Here is a 20,374-nt window from a genome sequence, read left to right on the forward strand (position 1 = left end):
TTACTACATGATTCCATATTTTTGATGTCTTCACTATTATTCTAGAATGTAGAAAATAATGTTTTTAAATGTAAATTGTAAAGTATTTTTGTCAGTAATGTATTTTTTGTTACGTGTCAGACAGGAAGACTAGCTGCCGCCTTATTGTGCATCCCATCTGTGAATGCAGTGTAGTGGCAAGACCTGGGTCAAATATGGAGGTCAAATTCTTTCAACCTAGAGTTGCCTTGTAATTAGAAAAACTGTCCATGGAAACCTGTTAGCTTCTATAGTGGCCGGAAGATGCTGAATTGTATTTAGAATGGTTTGGGCAAACCCTCTAAGGAACTGAAAGCAGAGGGTATCCAATACATACAGTCTAGTCCATAGCTAGGTTAAGACAGGTTAAACCAGGGGCACTTAACTCTTACCCCACAAAGTCCGGAGCCTGCTGGTTTTCTGTTCTACCTGATAATTAATTGGACACACCATGTGTCCCTGGTCTAAATCAGTCCATGATGAGGGGAACAATGAAAAATGCAGTGGAACTGGCTTAGAGGTCCAGAGTTCAGTTTGAGGGGGTTAAACTCTGCTCAATAGTCCTAATCTGATTTGTGCTGCTGTCTTTCTCTCACTCTCATTTATTTATTCACTCAGTCACCCCTCTCTCTCTTTCAAATGTGCTGTTTTCACATTTGGTCCCTTGAGAAAGTCAGAATGTCCAAGGGCAAAATTGACTTGTCGTCTCCCGCATAGGCCATCTCTGCAGGGTTTAATGGCTTTACTCAGCAGATGTTAATGGCAAGCCAACATCACTCCTCAGAGGGCTGAAGACTGTGGTCTCAGTTTCATGACAAGTGTATCATCTCAGTTTCCCCCAATTTACACACACGTGCGCACAGACAGACAGACAGACAGACAGACAGACAGACAGACAGACAGACAGACAGACATTGGTTTCTGAGCGCAGAGTGCTTGTTGTATGATGGCATCCATATAGGGTTTAAACTTGCTACAGCTGTACAATATGACTTGAGACATTTTTATTCTGGACTGTGTAGTGAAGTCGTTTGTGCTTTGTACAGTTAGGCTAAGCACTGGAGTTGTGTGTGGGCATGACTCCATAGAAAGCTGAGGCTCAGTAAGGTACAAAGAGCATTTTGTTCATCCTCCAGCAGTTTTAATTGATTATTTAACTTGAATTAAATTGTTTTGTCCCCGTGAAATTGCCTCTCATAAATCCTCACAAGGGTTTGGTGTCCCTCTATCTCTGCCAAGTGATTCACCGGTTTTACATAGCCAGTGGAGAGACACTCGCCTGCTCCCAGATCAGTTTGTACTATCTTGCAAACTTCTATGGTCATTGTCATGCTGTTTGCCGTGGCAATGACAATGGCAGTTGGCAAGATGGCTCAAACAGATCTGTGACCAGGCTAGAGAGACTAGATGACAACCACAATGCTCAACACCTTCTAGAGATATCTCAAAAGTCTCATCTCTATCTTTCTCTCCTCCTATAGATAACTTTCCGCATTCCACACTTCACTGTCTTAATATTACACCGACAGGTCCAGCACCAAAGTGTTGATTGATCATGGCACATTCTACATCGTGAAGTGCGAGTCTGAAGAATGTGTTGTCATCTGCATACAATTTAATGAATCACTGCATCAACATGGCCTCCTTGGTAGATTCATTTGTAAACGGGAAGACACTCCGTTCAGCTTTGCCTTGAAATTAAACAAGAATATGTGAAAAATGTAAACAATGTGAAATGTTTTCAATCATTTCCACATATCGTTTGATTTGGGTGAAACACTGGAGATGAGTACAAGTAAATGACTCGTTCTCCACATCCACACCTTTACTCTGAGCTGTTCAAAAATAACGACAAGAGACATCATTTGTTCTGATAGACATAACCAAACATTTCAAAAGCAGTTACAGCTCTTACTAAATATTCACATCAAAGTTTGACTTCTTACAGTGTTAAATGTTTTAGGTCATTTATTTTCCTCTAAAACAGTTCTCATGGTTTGTTCTCCAATGAGTTCTGGTGAAGTTGGGGCAGCTTGTTTTGCTCACTAGAGCTTCTGTTTGTCTGCCACGCCCAATGAGTCATCCCAGAGGAATTTGGTTATGATGGCCTAACCCCCCCTCTCCTCCAACCCAGATGTTCTGCACATTTCTGCATGCCACCTACTGCACCTCTGCCAAAACAAACCAGACTAATCAGAATTGACTGGCCCTCTAATGTATAATTGTTCAGTCATACATCCACTCTCGCCTAGTGCTTTTCAGCTTCCTATGATAGCTGCAGACCAAGGGCTGTTCATGTTCATAGGATAAATTGTTTTGGAGCACTAATGTTAATATTTTGAAGCATTTTTTGTCCCTCTAACATGAACAGTGTGCAATGAGCTTAGATTGTGTTTGAAAAAGTTTGTTCCCATTTGGAGATAATGAACTTGACCCATTGAACACCTGTGAAGCCATAAGGTTGTACTTCCCACAATGCCCTCTGTTGGGTATGCTTCAGATGAGAGCAATGATTGTGTGTAGTCCTGTGTTGTTTTTACAGGGGTTTCACAGAGCCACACATGAAAGGATCCACTGCGTGTATGAGTTCAGCCAGGCATGTTCACTTGCAGACACAAATCCCTACCTTGTCCTCTGTGTAAATCATACAAGACATTTAAGAGGTGTGGTGGCTCTTCCAGCTTCTTCATTTGATCACATATAGACGTAAGAACACATAGAGGTATGCAAACAGCAAAGCTATAGTTTTTAGCATATACAAAGTTCTGAATGTTTGTATAGTAACTGATGGTTATCTTGCCCTGGTTGGCAGTACTCAACACTGCAAATTCATCCATTTTAGTATGCACAGTTTTCTAACTTTTTAAAACCTTTTTTTAAAGCTAGGCTACACATTACAAAGCACTATGGTGGTATTTTTGGGGACATATGGGCATGCCATGTAAACTAGTACAATTGAGTGTCCTGATTGTGGATCACAGTTGCTTTGGATTCATCACATGGGCCCATATACAGCCTAGTCGTCATCATTATAATCATCAATGCTACCTGAGAAGTCAGGACACTTATGACTTTGCGCTGCTAAGCAACATCTGGTGTCAGCAAATGTCGTTAAAAGAAATAAATAAATATTATGGGTAATACAATGACTGATTTGTGAACCAATTGCAGTGGCAAAATAAATGTTAAGCACATGACAAGATTAACCAACTAATGATCCTTAAGTGCATTTAAATCAATACACTTTATAGTGTAGCCTACGCATCACTAAAATGCAGAGTATATCATTGTTAAACTGATAACCCCCGGAAACATATGTAGCATTATTTTGTAGTGTGCGTGTACGTACAGTGTAGCTTCTCTCTCCAATTAGGCAGTTTGGATTCGATGGATACACTGAGGCTTTTTGGAGTACCGGCGTGACGCGGTTTACAGAGCTTTACAACATCTTTCATCCCCCAAACACAAATGTGGAGCTCATTTAGAACATCCATTCATTTAAAGTTTTCTAAAATGTCGCAGGCGAGCACACTGTGTAGAAAGAAGCGTAAGCGCAAACCGAAACAAACGTGTCGTTCACTGCAATTGCAGCAAATTGGAATGTTCCACTTTTACCTGAATAGGGGATTGGTATTTTCCTCATATTTTACGTCTCGGGCTCAGGACTAAAGTACTGGATGTAGGCTACCTGAGAATGCGGTCTAGTTTAGTAAAATACGGCTACGCTAATATTTTTACCGACACAGAGTAAGAAAGGAAATACACGCTGTAGGAAAATCACAGGAGCCTTCTATGCGATAAACGTTTGGACTGTGTTTCTCGTTTTCGTGTTGGCACACCACTGCACAAGAGGGGAGTTTCTCACCCGGCGACTGTCAAATCAGTAGCAGTTGGGAAGTCTAGTTGCAACGTGGGAAGGCTACATTTTAGGAGCAGCTAATTGACTATCCTTTACTTCTTGTCTACAGGTCGACAGTTTAGTTGAAACCATGCTGAAGAAACTTGAGCTAGAAGATGAAGGTAAGCTCTTTGGAACTGTGTTTTTTAACTAGTAGACCTGCAAATCCATTCATAACCTTTTGCCAGCTGACAAGGTAATGCATCGGCCAAATAGTTTTCAGAATGATGTATGATATACTGAACAAAAATATTCACACAACATGTAAAGTGTTGCTCCCATGTTTCATGAGCTGAAATAAACTATCCTATACATTTTCCAAACGCACAAAGTTTCTCTCAAATTGTGAACAAATTTGACAATAAAAGGCCGCTCTAAAATGTACGGTTTTGTCAAACAACACAATGCCACAGATGTCTCAAGTTGAGGGAGCATGCAATTTGGCATGTTGACTGCTGTCCACCAGAGCTGTTGCCAGATCATTTAATGTTAATCTCTTCACCATAAGGTGCCTCCAATGTTGTTTTAGAGAATTTGGCAGTATATCCAACCGGCCTCATAACTGCAGACCACCAGTGTGTGTGTGTGTCAGCGGTGGGGTTATGGTGTGGGCAGGCATAAAATACGGACAAGAAATGCAATTGCCTTTTATCAATGGCAATTTGAATGCACAGAGATACCGTGACGAGATCCTGAGACCCATTATCGTTTGCCATTCATCCACCACCATCACCTCATGGTTCAGCATAATAATGTATGGCCCCATTTTGCAAGGTTCTGTAGATAATTCCTGGAAGCTGAAAATGTCCCATTTATTTCCATGGCCTGCATACTCACCAGACATGTCACCCAATGAGCATGTTTGGGATGCTCTGGATCGAAGTGTTCAACAGCGTGTTTCAGTTCCCGCCAATATCCAGCAACTTCGCACAGCCATTGAAAAGGAGTGAGACAACATTCCACAGGTATCTGTGACCAACAGATGCACATCTGCATTCAGTTATGTGCAATACATAGATTAGGGCCTTATTTATTTATCCTCCTTGTGACTCAGTAAAATCTTTCATATTGTTGTATGTTTTTGCGTTATGTTTTTTGTTCAGTGTAGATTTGATGATTTCTATGTAATTAGCCCTAAACTATACTATAGTTTACCTATTCAAGTTTAGCCCATTGATGATTGAATCTTCCAATCACTTTAAAAGTAGGCCTACATGATGCCTTTAAGTCATGTCATCTACGCATTTTGTGGTCAATTAATTTTCCCGGCAGCCCATGGATCATATTTTATTCTTGTGGTGTAGCCTAATATTAAAACCATATAATGTTAACCCATTTTCTTTGTGAATGCATAGGCTACATGTGCTGCATTGTGAATATATCAAAGGTGGAACCGAGCTGTATACCAGCTATGTAGCCCATTGTTATATCCATGTATAGAAAGAAGCTTTACTGGATGGGCAGGGACGTCATTGTGATCATGAAGGGGAATCCGTCCATGGTGGGTGGGCGGGGCCTAGTTCGCTGTCGTCCCTGCTAATCTGTTGGCTGCCTCCAGCCACAATGTGATGTTCAGATTGGCAGCAATCTCACATACAGCGCTGCAGCATGCATAGACCAGTGTTTCCTCATTTGTCCACTTGATGGCGAGTCATGCCCGTTCTATACTTCACGTCTCTATCTGCAACTGTTCTGAACTAAGAACAATCCATGGATTTTTCACGATTTGCCTTCGTGGACTCTGGAGGTGTGCTTAGAATAGCCTGGCTTACATTATGCACGATCATGTTCATTGACGTGGTTGTCTTCATACAGGGTGCCCTGTGTAGCGTTCTATGTGATCCTTTTTCCTATGCCAGCAGCTCTCATTCTGTGTTGCGTCACATTGCACAGCATGCATCGTACACGCAGCACAGTCAGTATACATGCTGCTTGCTTCACAGATCATGGTGTGTGGGGGAAGGGGGGTTGAGTTAACAGGTTGCGATATAGGACATTATTGGATGAAATTTCTGCTTGCTGGGCCCATTCATAGAGGTGCTGTTTAGTGGATGATTGCCTTAGTAGAACTAAATTTTATACTAAATATACATTTCTGAAAATAATACGTACATCAGAAAGAGATTGATAAAATTGAGAACAATGACAAAGTTTATCATGTTTCTGTAGATATGTGGCCAGAGTTTTAATCTTTTACAGTGACAGTTGCAAAATAAACATGCCAAGTTCTTAATAGACCATTCTAATGGAAATGGACTTGATATCTGACTCCATAAATGGATCAACATCAGACATCTCTCTCAATCCTATTTATACTGTATGTTTTTCCTCCCCGTGTTATATAAATTAAGCCACAAATATTAGCCTACCGGATGATTGGCTATGTGGGATAATAGGCAGACTACTACTACCTTCTTTCCACGTTGGTCAAATATTAATCATTAAGGCTCTTCAAAATGGCTGATGGCTGGAGTGTCATTCCTGTGCTCAGTGGTAAATCTAAATGCTCAGAGCAGTTTTACTGGGAGATTGTTTGGGCCGCTTATTCGGTGTGTGTGATTGTGAGGCAATGGCTTTGGGCAGCAGCCATTTATATTTCAAAGCCTACCTTCAAACTCAGTGCCTCTTTGCTTGACATCATGGGAAAATCAAAATCAGCAAAACCTCAGAAATAAAAATTGTAGACCTCCACAAGTCTGTTTCATCCTTGGGAGCAATTTCCAAAAGCCTGAAGGTACCACATTCACCTGTACAAACAATAGTACGCAAGTATAAACACCATTGGACCATGCAGCCGTCATACAGCTCAGGAAGGAGAGACGCCTTGAGATTAAAGTACTTTGGTGCGAAAAGTGCAAATCAATCGCAGAACAACAGCAAAGGACCGTGTGAAGATGCTGGAGGAAACAGGTACAAAAGTATCTATATCCACAGTAAAACAAGTCCTATATCGACATAACCTGAAAGGCCGCTCAGCAAGGAAGAATCCACTGTTCCAAAACCTGCATAAAAAGCCAGACTACGGTTTGCAACTGCAGATGGGAACAAAGATTGTGCTTTTTGGAGAAATGTCCGCTGGTCTGATGATACAAAAATAGAACTGTTTGGCCATAATGACCATCGTTATGTTTGGAGGAAAAAGGGGAGGCTTGCAAGCCGAAGAACACCATCCCAACCGTGAAGCATGGGGGTGGCAGTGTCATGTTGTGGGGGTGCTTTGCTGCAGGAGGGACTGGTGCATTTCACAAAATAGATGGCATCATGAGGGAGGAAAATTGTTGATATATTGAAGCAACATCTCAAGACATCAGTCAGGAAGTTAAAGCTTGGTCATAAATGGGTCTTCCAAATAGACAATGACCACAAGCATACTTCCAAAGTTGTGGCAAAATGGCTTAAGGACAACAGGTATTTGAGTGGCCATCACAAAGCCCTGACCTCAATCCTACAGAATTTGTAGGCAGAACTGCAAGCGTGTGCGAGCAAGGCCTACAAACCTGACTCTGTTACACCAGCTGTTAGGAGGAATGGGCCAAAATTCATCCAACTTATTGTGGGAGGCTTGTAGAAGGCCACCCAAAACATTTGACCCAAGTTAAACAATTTAAAGGCAATGCTACCAAATACCAAGTGAGAGTATGTAACCTTCTGACCCACTGGGAATGTGATGAAAGAAATAAAAGCTGAAATAAATCATTATTCTGACATGTCACATTCTTAAAATCAAGCGGTGACCCTAACTGACCTAAGACAGTGAATTTTTACTAGGATTAAATGCCAGGAATTGTGAAATACCGAGTTTAAATGTATTTGACTAAGGTGTATGTAAACTTCCGACTTCAACTGTATATACCTGGGCTTTGATTATTGGCTAAGGTGTCGACACAGCCCTCAGTCATTGGAACTGATGCGGCTAAAGCCATGGGAGTGTAGCTGTCATTTGTATGCATTTACCCGATACACAGACCGGGAGTTGCAGCAGACGCAGGTGTACAGACAGCGCAGAAGTAAGATGGCAGCGTCGGTACAAATCACAGGCAGAATGTCTGGCAAAGTCCAGACGATGTAGACCAAATAGTCTCGACTCATTACAAAGATATTTTGGTGTGGGGAGCCTGGTTGCTCCATCCAACCACAGAAGAAATGACTGCTCTTGTCTTGAGGGCTTAACAAAAGGCTGTTTTTAGTGGATTTTTACGGTGAGAATTAGCAGAGAGATTGCGTTTGAGTAGTCAGCGTTTGAGACACCAACTTTCTTAGTTAATTGAATATACCTTTTTAAATTCAAGTCCTTTGAGAAGAGAGGTGATATCAGACACTAAGGATATCACTCACAACGATGTGGAGGTTTTGAGAGAGATTTTGTATGAAAATGCCTGGGACTACTTCCCCATGTATACTGAAAAAGATATAAACGCAACAATTTCAATGATTTTAGTGAGTTACAGTTCATATAAGAAAATCACAATTGAAATAAATTCATTTGGCCCTAATCTATGGATTTCACATGACTGTGCAAGGGTGCAGCCATGGGTGAGCCTGGGAGGGCTGGCCCATCCACTGGGGAGCAAGGCCCAGCCAATCAGAATTTGTTTTTGTTTTTTCCCATGAAAGGGCTTTATTACAGACATAAATAATTATGTTTCATCATCTGTCTGGTAGGCTGGTCTCAGACGATCCTGCAGGTGAAGAAGCCGACTGTGGAGGTCCTGGGCTGGTGTGGTTACACGTGTGTGCGGTTGTGAGGCCGGGTGGACAGCAACCTTGGTGGACATTCCTGCAGTCAGCATGCCAATTGCACGCTCCCCTCAACTTGAGACATCTGTGGCGTTTCGTGACACAGCTGCACATTTTAGTGGCCTTTTATTGTCCCCAGCACAAGGTGCACCTGTGTAATGATGATGCTGTTTAATCAGCTTCTTGGTATACCACACCTCTCAGATGGATTGATAATCTTGGCAAAGGTGAAATGCTCACTAACAGGGATGTAAACGCATTTTGTGCACAATATATTTAGAGAAATACGCACTAAGCTTACGAGACACTTCTGGGGTCTTATTTCAGCTCATGAAACATGGGACCAACACTTTACATGTTGTGTTTATATATTTTTTTTTTCAGAGATTATGCCACTGAGATGTGCATAGGGCAAATCATGACTCAGTAAACCCCTTTTACCTTCTCATTACTGGTCAAAGCACAAATTGTTGTATGACTATTCCTGTTTTGGATATTTTTTGAATATTTTCCCGTAAGAAAGTATAATATCTGCTTTACTTTCAGCTGTTGAAGAATCCGAAAGGGATATCTACATGCGCTTTATGAAGTCACACAAGTGCTACGACATTGTTCCTACCAGCTCCAAGCTTGTTGTTTTTGACACTACTCTGCAAGTAAGTGCTCCGTCTATTAAACATCTCATACTGTATAAAGACGTGTGACACAAGAAGTCACGCAACATTGTGCTGTAGTCCTTACTGACATAATGTTCCATCTACACCGTGGTCAGTAGGAAACGTATGCGTTGGTTGTTTTATTGACTACAGTAACTTCAAACACAATTGCGTTTTGGCTTAAGCCATGATGCATGTCTGGTTACTAATTGATCTGCTTTGTTAAACAGGTGAACTCTTATGGCCTTGGTTTGAAAAGTTATACACATGTCTCTATGCAGTATTTAACTGCAGCGCAAACATTAGCTGGATACTTAAACATTTTATAAAATATTAAATATAAGCCGGAGATTGACTACTCTAGCCAGAATAGACTATGATATCCTCTCTTTTTAAGTCTATTTCAGATCCTCTCTTGAAGCTTGTAACACTTTAAAACCCATAGGAACCCCATCCCACTGTCCTGTCGTTAGAAAAAAATGCTTTTGTGTGACCTTGTCTCGATTTTAAAAATATTTTTTAAATTTTAATCTGGGGAAGAGGGTTCTCTCTGATCCACCATGTCTCTCAGGGGTCTCATCCTGCCATGGGACATGCAACACTTCAGTCTACACCAAATAAACATTATTTAAAAATTCATCATCCAACTCCAACCAGTGAAAACAAGCAGCCGTTAAAAGGCTTTAATAAAACAGCTACAGTCGTGGCCAAAGGTTTTGAGAATGACACAAATATTAATTTTCAGTCTGCTGCCTCAGTTTGTATGAGAATTTGCATATATTCCAGATTGTTATGAAGAGTGATCAGATGAATTGCACAGTCCCTATTTGCCACGCAGTTAAAATGTTTTTGGGGATTAAGTTAATTTGCATTTCAGCCCTGCCACAAAAGGACCAGCTGACATGTCAGTGATTCTCTCGTTAACACAGGTGTGAGTGTTGACGAGGGCAAGGCTGGAGATCACGTTCACACTGATTGACTTCAAATAACAGACTGGAAGCTTCAAAAGGAGGGTGTTGCTTGTAGTCATTGTTCTTCCTCTGTGAACCATGGTTACCTGCAAGGAAACACGTGCCATCATGGCTTTGCATAAAAAGGGCTTCACAGGCAAGGATATTGCTGCCAGTAGATTGCACCTAAATCAAACATTTATCGGATGTTCAAGGAGAGCGGTTCAATTGCGGTGAAGAAGGCTTCAAGGCGCCCAAGAAGGTCCTGGCGCTTGCTGAACTATCTCCTAAAGTTGATTCAGCTTCGAGATCGGGGCGCCACCAGTACAGAGCTTGCTTAGGAGTGGCAGCAGGCAGGTGTGAGTGCATCTGCACGCACAGTGAGGCGAAGACTTTTGGAGGATGGCCTGGTGTCAAGAAGAGCAGCAAAGAAGCCACTTCTCTCCAGGAAAAACATCAGGGACAGACTGATATTATGCAAAAAGTACAGGGATTGGACTGCTGAGGACTGGGGTAGAGTCATTTTCTGATTGTTTGGGGCATCCGGAAAAAAGCTTGTCCGGAAAAGACCAGGTGAGCAGTACCATCAGTCCTGTGTCATGCCAACAGTAAAGCATCCTGAGACCATTCATGTGTGGGGTTGCTTCTCAGCAAAGGGAGTGGGCTCACTCACAATTTTGCCTTGGAACACAGCCATGAATAAAGAATGGTACCAACACATCCTCCGAGAGAAACTTCTCCCAACCATCCAGGAACAGTTTGGTGACGAACAGTGCCTTTTCCACCAAAGATGATTTGAGATGTGTTGACTCGGGGTTGATTACTTACAGTTGAAGTTTACATACACTTAGGTTGGAGTCATTAGAACTCACTTTTCAACCACTCCACAAATTTCTTGTCAACCTCTCTGGGATATGTGGGACGCTAGCGTTGCCAACAGCCAGTGAAAGTGCAGGGCACCAAATTCAAAACAACAAATCTCATAATTAAAATTCCTCAAGCATACAAGTATTTTACACCATTTAAAGGTAATTCTCGTTAATCGAGCCACAGTGTCTGATTTAAAAAATGATTTACAGCGAAAGCACCACAAATGATTGTTAGGTCACCACCAACTCACAGAAAAACCCTGCCATTTTTCCAGCCAAAGAGAGGAGCCACAAAAAGCACAAATAGAGAATTAATCACTCACCTTTGATCTTCATCAGTTGACACTCATAGGACTTCATGTTACACAGTACATGTATGTTTTGTTCGATAAAGTGCATATTTACATGAAAAATCTAATTTTTACATTGGCGCGGTACGTTCAGTAGTTCTAAAACATGCTGTGATTGTGCAGAGAGCCACCTTATAAATGTTGATAAATTCAAGTGTTATGCATGGAACTTTAGATACACTTCTTAATGCAACCGCTGTGTCAAATTTTAAAAACTTTACGGAAAAAGCATAATCTGAGTATGGCGCTCAGAGCCCAAACCAGCCAAAATAAATATCTGCCATGTTGCGCAGTTAACATTAGTCAAAAATAGTATTATAAATATTCACTTACCTTTGATCTTCATCAGAATGCACCCCCAGGAATCGCAGTTCCACAATAAATGTTTATTTTGTTCGATAATGTCCATTTATGTCCAAATAGCTTCTTTTGTTAGGGCGTTTGGTAAACAAATCCAAAAGCGCATTCAGGTCCAGCCGAATGTCGGACAAAAAGTTCCGTTACAGCCCGTAGAAACTTGTCAAACTAAGTATAGAATCAATCTTTCGGATGTTTTTATCATAAATCTTCAATAATGTTCTAACTGGAGAATTCTTGTCTGTAGAAAAGCAATGGAACGAGAGTTAACTCTCTCGTGACCGCACCTCAGAGCCTGTGGCACTCTGCCTGACTCATTCCTCTCTCATTTGGTCCCACTTCACAGTAAAAGCCTGAAACAACGTTTTAAAGACCGTTGACATCTAGTAGAAGCCTTAGGAAGACACAACCAATATTCCACTGTATCTACAATAGGGGTTGAGTTAAACTACAAGCCTCAATGTTCTACTTCCTGGTTGGATTTTTCTCAGGTTTTCAGTTCTGTTATACTCACAGACATCATTCAAACAGTTTTAGAAACTTCAGTTTTTTCTATCCAATACTACTAATTATATGCATATATTAGCATTTGGGACAGAGTAGCAGGCAGTTTACTCTGGGCACCTTATTCATCCAAGCTTCCCCCCTGTCACCAAGAAGTGAACGAACTATAGTTTTGGCAAGTCGGTTAGGACATCTTTGTGCATGACAAGTAATTTTCCAACAATTGATTAGACAGTGAATTATAAATCAAATAATCTATCACAATTCCAGTGGGTCAGAAATGTAATATACACTAAATTGACTGTGCCTTTTTAAACCGCTTGGAAAATCCCAGAGAATGTCATGGCTTTTGAAGCTTCTGATAGGCTAATTGACATCATTTGAGTCAATTGGAGGTTTACCTGTATGTATCTCAAGGCCTACCTCCAAACTCGGTGCCTCTTTGCTTGACATCATGTGAAAATCAAAAAGCAGCCTAGACCTCCAAGTCTGGTTTATCCGTGGGAGCAATTTCCAAATGCCTGAAGTTGCCACGTTCATCTGTACAAACAATAGTACGCAAGTATAAACACCATGGGACCACACAGCCGTCATACTGCTCAGGAAGGCCGAGGTTTGCAAGCCGAACAAAGTAAAGGTATTGGAGTGGCCATCACAAAGCCATGACCTCAGCCTACAGAGAATATGTGGGCAGATCTGAAAAAGCGTGTGTGAGCAAGGAGGCCTACAAACCTGATTTTAGTTACACCTCTGTCAGGAGGAATGGGCCAAAGTTCAAGGCTGTGGAAGGCTGCCCAAAACATTTGACCCAAGTTAAACAATTTAAAGGCAATGCCACCGAATACTAATTGAGTGTATGTAAACTTCTGACTCACTGGGCATGTGATGAAACAAATAAAAGCTGCAATTAATCATTCTCGCTACTATTATTCGGACATTTCACATTCTTAAAATAAAGTGGTGATCTTAACTGACCTAAAACGGAATTTTTACTAGGATTTAAATATAGGGAATTGTGAAACTGAGTTTAAATGTATTTGGCTTAGTTGTATGTAAACCTCTGACTTCAACTGTACATATCCCAACCAGAAGCCATGGATTACAGGCAACATCAACATCGATCTAAACGATCTAGCTGCCGCTTTCAAGGAGCCGGATACTAATCTGGATGCTTATGATAAATCCCGCTATGCCTTCAGACGAACCATCAAACAAGCAAAGCTTCAATACAGGATTAAGATTAAATCCTACTACACCGGCTTTGACGCTCGTCCGATGTGGAAGGGCTTGAACTATTACAGACTACAAAGGGAAACCCAGACGCGAGCTGCCAATTGATGCGAGCCTACTAGACGAGCTAAATGCCTTTTATGCTCGCTTCAATGCAAGCATCACTGAAGCATGCACGAGAGCACCAGCTGTTCTGGATGACTGATAACGCTCTCGGTTACCGATGTGAGTAAGACCGGTCAACATTCACAAAGCCGTGAGGTTCCTTTCAGTTTTTCTGTATGGAGACGTATTTATTAGACGTGTCACTAATCCCTATGAAGGACTTCGTGGCAGAAGAGGTTACTCGACCAGTCAGCAGCCGATATGCCAGTTAAATAATTGGTGAAATGTTTTTTGGATTATAAATTATGGTTAATATCAGTAGTGGATAGGTGCTCAACATATACAATCAGTATCCTATAACGATATTTATCACCAGTGCGATGGTAACACACTTACCTTTTAGATTAGACGACCGGAGTTCGAATCGCAGACAGCATCATGATTCATGAAAGCTCATTATAATACATTGATTTTGTTTCGGTATCAGTCTGACTTTTCTTATGATTTTGTTTGCAGAGCATACAGGCTGGCAGTTTATCGCCAGTTCACCCTTTGGGCACAAGGGAGAATAGGACTAGGTGTGTGTCATTTCTTCCATAAAGCACGCATACCCAGAAGCAAAGGCATTGAATAAAACCAGTTTATTTAGTAAATCTAGCCTAACTGAAGTCATAGACATAATGCATGCGCCTTATATAAAAATAGTATATGTTAGCTTGTCCACTATAACAACAGGTTCAAGTGTAACCAGAAACTTGCTTTGAAGATAAAACTATTTTCAGTGTGCACTAATCCCATGTCCCTGTCGTTAAAGTAGTGACTTCAACTAGATTTGGCTGCCATCTATTGGAATGGTAACTACACTGCAGGTAGTTGGAGTCAAAGTAGACTAATAATATATGCCATTTTAGCAGACACCTTTATCCAATGCGAACTGGGTACATGGTAGTGGAAACAGATCATAGAAACAGGATTACAGTTTTGATATCATGGATGGTCAGTCCTTGCATTTATATCTCTGTATGAAATTTGAGTGGTTATTTCTCCAGCCCCATCCCTCAGTTTTTCACCAAAAGAGAAGCAGGGAGACACTTTGTTTCGACTGCTGATTGTCACTTTAAGAAGTTAAGATGCAGTTTAAAACCACACCAAAATATGTTACAGATACTATAAATGTCCCATCACTCAGACAGTTAGTGAATACACAGCATCCAGCACAGCAAACAATCAATGAAATGTATTTTACAAAAGCCCTTTTTACATCAAAATAATAACCTTGGTGGTTATAGAGGGTACAAAAGTTAAACACATCAGGCGCAAATGTCAGTTGTCTTTTCATAGCTGAGCATTCATGGGTTGAGAGAGTCGAAACAGAAGGACCGCGACAAGGTAGCACATCCATTTGAAACGGGTAAAAAAAAATACATGGAAAAACAATTCCACTCCGATTCCCTTTTATGGATGACTGATCTCTCTCTCCGTCAGCTCCATCTGTGGCGTGTATGGGCAGGACTTGGTTGTATACTGATGGTCATGAGCGCAATGTATCTGGGACCCTGGCTCTTCAGTGATGGTCCCGGTGGACCGCTTCTCCACCGCAGCACAGAAACACTCTGGCACCTAGGGGTCAGTTAGGCATGCTGTACTAACCCTTCTTTCCTGTTGGTAGAAAACAATTGAGGCATCTGTAAGGTTATAGTTTTATATTCAAGAATCACTGCATATACTTGAAATGAACAACAGCCTTAGACATGACATGGATGTGCATGTACCTCTGCCTCCTGAACAGTCTTCCAAGATGAAAACATTTTCAAGGTTGACAAATGTGTTAACACAACTGAACCAAAATATATATCAGTTGGCATTAACCAGCTTCTCTCTTGTATGCTTTGTCCACACACACACACACAGCAAAACACTTCAGACGCAATTGGCTAGTTGCCTTCAACTAGTTGCAACAAAGTTTTTTCCACCTGGAATTATAGCAGCTAACAACCCCTGAACGCACAGCCGCTAATCTGCGGTTTGCTAGCTAACTTAAGCACATTGGACTGCTGACTTAACTTGTTATGGCTGTATCTCTTGTTCTCAATTTTCGCCTGAAGATACCCTAATCTAACTGCCTGTAGCTCAGCCCCAGAGGCAAGGATATGCATATTCTTGGTATCATTTCAATGGAAACATTCTGAAGTTTGTGGAAATGTTAATTGAATGTAGGATAATATAACACAGTAGATCTGGTGGAAGAAAAGAGAGAGTATACGGTTTCTGTTTTTGTTGTAGCATCATCTTTCACATGTACTAGAATAGGATGCTGGAGATAATTTTGATGGATAACACAAGAGGGCAGCTGTAGGTGTGCAAAGTTTCAGACTGATAACTTCAGGAATGGATGAGCTACATGACATTCAGCATGAAGTCACCCAGGTGTCCCACACAAGTTGCCCAAATGTACCCAAGTGGCCGAATTGGTTAAATGACCTATAACTATATACAACAAGATTCCTCAAACAAAAAAATCTCTCACTTTCCCGATCAATCTGGTGCAAATCTGAATATTTGGACTTCGCTTTTCCTGATTTATTTGCCATGATGTCTTCAATGAAATTGTTGAAAAAAACACTTTCCAAAATACTACTTTCCAAAACACTGCTGTTCGTAACAGCGTGACTGCAACTAGTCTGATGGTCAATGGTGAGAATGAAGTTTGTGATGCATGCGTTTACAAACAAGGGATGGTGGTCCAACCCATAACCATCACATACTGGCGTTTACCTCAGCTCATTGGCTATCTACCCAGCTAGATTTCAAGAAGATCAGTGGTCATTGGGCAGAAATACAGTCAATCAACAAAGCTTCGCTAATATTATTGGTGCACAATGAAGTCATTGCTTGTTGTCTTCAAATCAGTTCACTTCGGTCAATACTCCCCGCAAAAAAAACAATCAAGTTTGGCAGTGTTGCAAATATCCAGAGGATTGCACTGAAACCAACTATGACTAGATAAACGATTGTTTAGTGTGTGTAATTACGTCGAATGCTCCGTCAAAAGTTAATAGAGATGGAATTCACGACACAAACGGTTTACAAAATGTTTCGTTTTAGGCTAAAAATGGATTTTATAAAAAAAAATGTGACTTCATTTGATCACTGGGATACTCGGGAAGAGAAATAAGAGCAAGATATCAGAATCTAAGTCATAATTTTACCTTCAGATGTGAATGTGCCAACTGTCATGGCAGAAAATGTTTGATGTTGATCGCTCTTCTCAAACATTTGTTCTCTGTAATAGCTATTTTAAATCGGAAAATGTAGTTTTGAAGGATGTAAGACACTTCCATTTTCAAGAATGTTTTAATGTTACGTTGTATTTGTAGTTAGTCACTCTGAAATTTCCGCGGATGTTGATCCCTGTACGGGAATCAAATTTAAGAGGCCCTTCGGACATATTTCTTCGGCCACTATACATATTTTGCCAATTGGCCTGGTTTTCCACACAGAGCCTTGCTGATCCGTCCGCTGATGTAACTGCACGAGGGGGCCACAACAGACTTCCCTCCGTCGCGTCATCCCTCTAAGGCCTTTCTGTTAGCCTGCTAGCCCCGTGCCCCTTGCTGCTCTGACCTCTCTCCCCTCTCTCTCCAGATGAAATCTCGCGTCTTGTGACGGCCGGCCGCCCAACAACCTGCCCGCTCGACCCTATCCTCTCTTCTCCAGACCATTTCCGGAGACCTTCTCCCTTACCTCACCTCGCTCATCAACTCATCCCTGACCGCTGGCTACGTCCCTTCCGTCTTCAAGAGAGCGAGAGTTTGCACCCCTTCTGAAAAAACCTACACGATCCCTCCGATGTCAACAACTACAGACCAGTATCCCTTCTTTCTTTTCTCTCCAAAACTCTTGAACGTGCCGTCCTTGGCCAGCTCTCCCGCTATCTCTCTCAGAATGACCTTCTTGATCCAAATCAGTCAGGTTTCAAGACTAGTCATTCAACTGAGACTGCTCTTCTCTGTATCACGGAGGCGCTCCGCACCGCTAAAGCTAACTCTCTCTCCTCTGCTCTCATCCTTCTAGACCTATCGGCTGCCTTCGATACTGTGAACCATCAGATCCTCCTCTCCACCCTCTCCGAGTTGGGCATCTCCGGCGCGGCCCACGCTTGGATTGCGTCCTACCTGACAGGTCGCTCCTACCAGGTGACGTGGCAAGAATCTGTCTCCTCACCACTGGTGTCCCCAGGGCTCTGTTCTAGGCCCTCTCCTATTCTCGCTATACACCAAGTCACTTGGCTCTGTCATAACCTCACATGGTCTCTCCTATCATTGCTATGCAGATGACACACAATTAATCTTCTCCTTTCCCCCTTCTGATGACCAGGTGGCGAATCGCATCTCTGCATGTCTGGCAGACATATCAGTGTGGATGACGGATCACCACCTCAAGCTGAACCTCGGCAAGACGGAGCTGCTCTTCCTCCCGGGAAGGACTGCCCGTTCCATGATCTCGCCATCACGGTTGACAACTCCATTGTGTCCTCCTCCCAGAGCGCTAAGAACCTTGGCGTGATCCTGGACAACACCCTGTCTTTCTCAACTAACATCAAGGCGGTGGCCCGTTCCTGTATGTTCATGCTCTACAACATCCGCAGAGTACGACCCTGCCTCACACAGGAAGCGGCGCAGGTCCTAATCCAGGCACTTGTCATCTCCCGTCTGGATTACTGCAACTCGCTGTTGGCTGGGCTCCCTGCCTGTGCCATTAAACCCCTACAACTCATCCAGAACGCCGCAGCCCGTCTGGTGTTCAACCTTCCCAAGTTCTCTCACGTCACCCCGCTCCTCCGCTCTCTCCACTGGCTTCCAGTTGAAGCTCGCATCCGCTACAAGACCATGGTGCTTGCCTACGGAGCTGTGAGGGGAACGGCACCTCAGTACCTCCAGGCTCTGATCAGGCCCTACACCCAAACAAGGGCACTGCGTTCATCCACCTCTGGCCTGCTCGCCTCCCTACCACTGAGGAAGTACAGTTCCCGCTCAGCCCAGTCAAAACTGTTCGCTGCTCTGGCCCCCAATGGTGGAACAAACTCCCTCACGACGCCAGGACAGCGGAGTCAATCACCACCTTCCGGAGACACCTGAAACCCCACCTCTTTAAGGAATACCTAGGATAGGATAAGTAATCCTTCTCACCCCCCCCCCCTAAAAGATTTAGATGCACTATTGTAAAGTGGCTGTTCCACTGGATGTCATAAGGTGAATGCACCAATTTGTAAGTCGCTCTGGATAAGAGCGTCTGCTAAATGACTTAAATGCAAATGCTTGAAGCCACGCATTGGACTTGAATGATCACCATGCCTTTCCCTAACGTCACCATGCCGTGTCGATTGCTGTTCTGGTTTGTAACTATTGTTTTATTTGACTGTAGTTCCACCCCCCACACACGCATTGACATCACCTGGTTTAAATGCTATTTCTAGAGACTATCTCTTTCATTATCACTATATGCACAGGTTTACCCCCACTGTATTCACATCCTACCATACCTTTGTCTGTACATTATGCCTTGAATATATTCTACCGTGCCCAGAAATCTGCTCCTTTTACTCTGTTCTGAAGGCGTCTAGTTCAGTTCTGCCTTTAGTCGTACCCTTATCCTACTCCTCCTCTGTTCCTCCGGTGATGTAGAGGTTAATCCATGCCCTGCAGTGTGTACCTCCACTCCCATCCCCCAGGCTCTCTCATTTGTTGACTTCTGCAACCGTAAAAGCCTTGGTTTCATGTTAACATTAGAAGCCTCCTCCCTAAGTTTGTTTTATTCACTGCCCTAGCACACTCCACCAATCGGGATATCATAGCCATGTCACAATCCTGGTTTAGGAAGACTACCAAAAACCTTAATTTCCATTCCTAACTAACATTTTCTGACTAGATCGAACTGCCAAAGGCGGGTGGTGTTGCAATTTACTGCAAAGATAACCTGCAGGGTTCTGTCTTACTATCCAGGTCTGTACCCAAACAATTTGAGCTTCTACTTCTAAAAATTAACCTTTCTAGAAACAAGTCTCACCGTTGCCGCTTGCTATAGACCACCCTCTGCCCACAGCTGTGCCCTCGACACCATATGTGATTTGATTGCCCCCCATCTAACTTCTGAGCTCGTGTTGCTAGGTGACCTAAACTGGGACATGCTTAACACCCCGGCCATCCTACAATCTAAGCTTGATGCCCTCAATCTCACACAATTTATCAATGAACCTACCAGATATAATCCCAAATCTGTAAACACAGGCACCCTCATAGATATCATCCTAACTAACTCACCCTCCAAATACACCTCTACTGTTTTCAACCAAGATCTCAGCGATCACTGCCTCATTGCCTGCATCCGTAATGGGTCTGCGAGCAAACGACCACCCCTCATCACTGTCAAACGCTCCCTAAAACACTTCTGCGAGCAGGCCTTTCTAATCGACCTGGCCGGGGTATCCTGGAACGACATTGACCTCATCCCGACAGTAGAGAATGCCTGGTTATTCTTTAAAAGTGCCTTCCTCGCCATCTTAAATAGGCATGCCCCGTTCAAAAAATGTAGAACCAGGAATAGATATAGCCCTTGGTTCACTCCAGACCTGTCTGTCCTTGACCAGCACAAAAACATCCTGTGGCGTTCTGCATTAGCATCGAATAGCCCCCGTGATATG

The 20,374-nt window shown here is 42.5% G+C and overlaps 1 protein-coding gene across 6 annotated transcripts in view; it reads left to right on the plus strand.

Moving 5' to 3' along the window:
• LOC118361754 (5'-AMP-activated protein kinase subunit gamma-1) overlaps positions 1-20,374 on the plus strand; it is a 146,064-nt gene that overhangs the window by 99,171 nt on the left and 26,519 nt on the right. For 5 of the 6 annotated variants that reach the window (XM_052483759.1, XM_052483761.1, XM_052483762.1 and 2 more), the window contains 2 exons: positions 3,987-4,038; positions 9,200-9,309. In XM_052483759.1, the coding sequence (XP_052339719.1) occupies positions 3,987-4,038; positions 9,200-9,309 (162 nt within the window). Of the gene's footprint in view, positions 1-3,575; positions 3,869-3,984; positions 4,039-9,199; positions 9,310-20,374 lie in introns of those variants that run through there. The other variant, XM_052483763.1, reaches the window with a different exon arrangement.

The sequence above is a fragment of the Oncorhynchus keta genome, chromosome 28 (genome assembly GCF_023373465.1).
Source record: "Oncorhynchus keta strain PuntledgeMale-10-30-2019 chromosome 28, Oket_V2, whole genome shotgun sequence".
Classification (NCBI taxonomy): domain Eukaryota; kingdom Metazoa; phylum Chordata; class Actinopteri; order Salmoniformes; family Salmonidae; genus Oncorhynchus; species Oncorhynchus keta.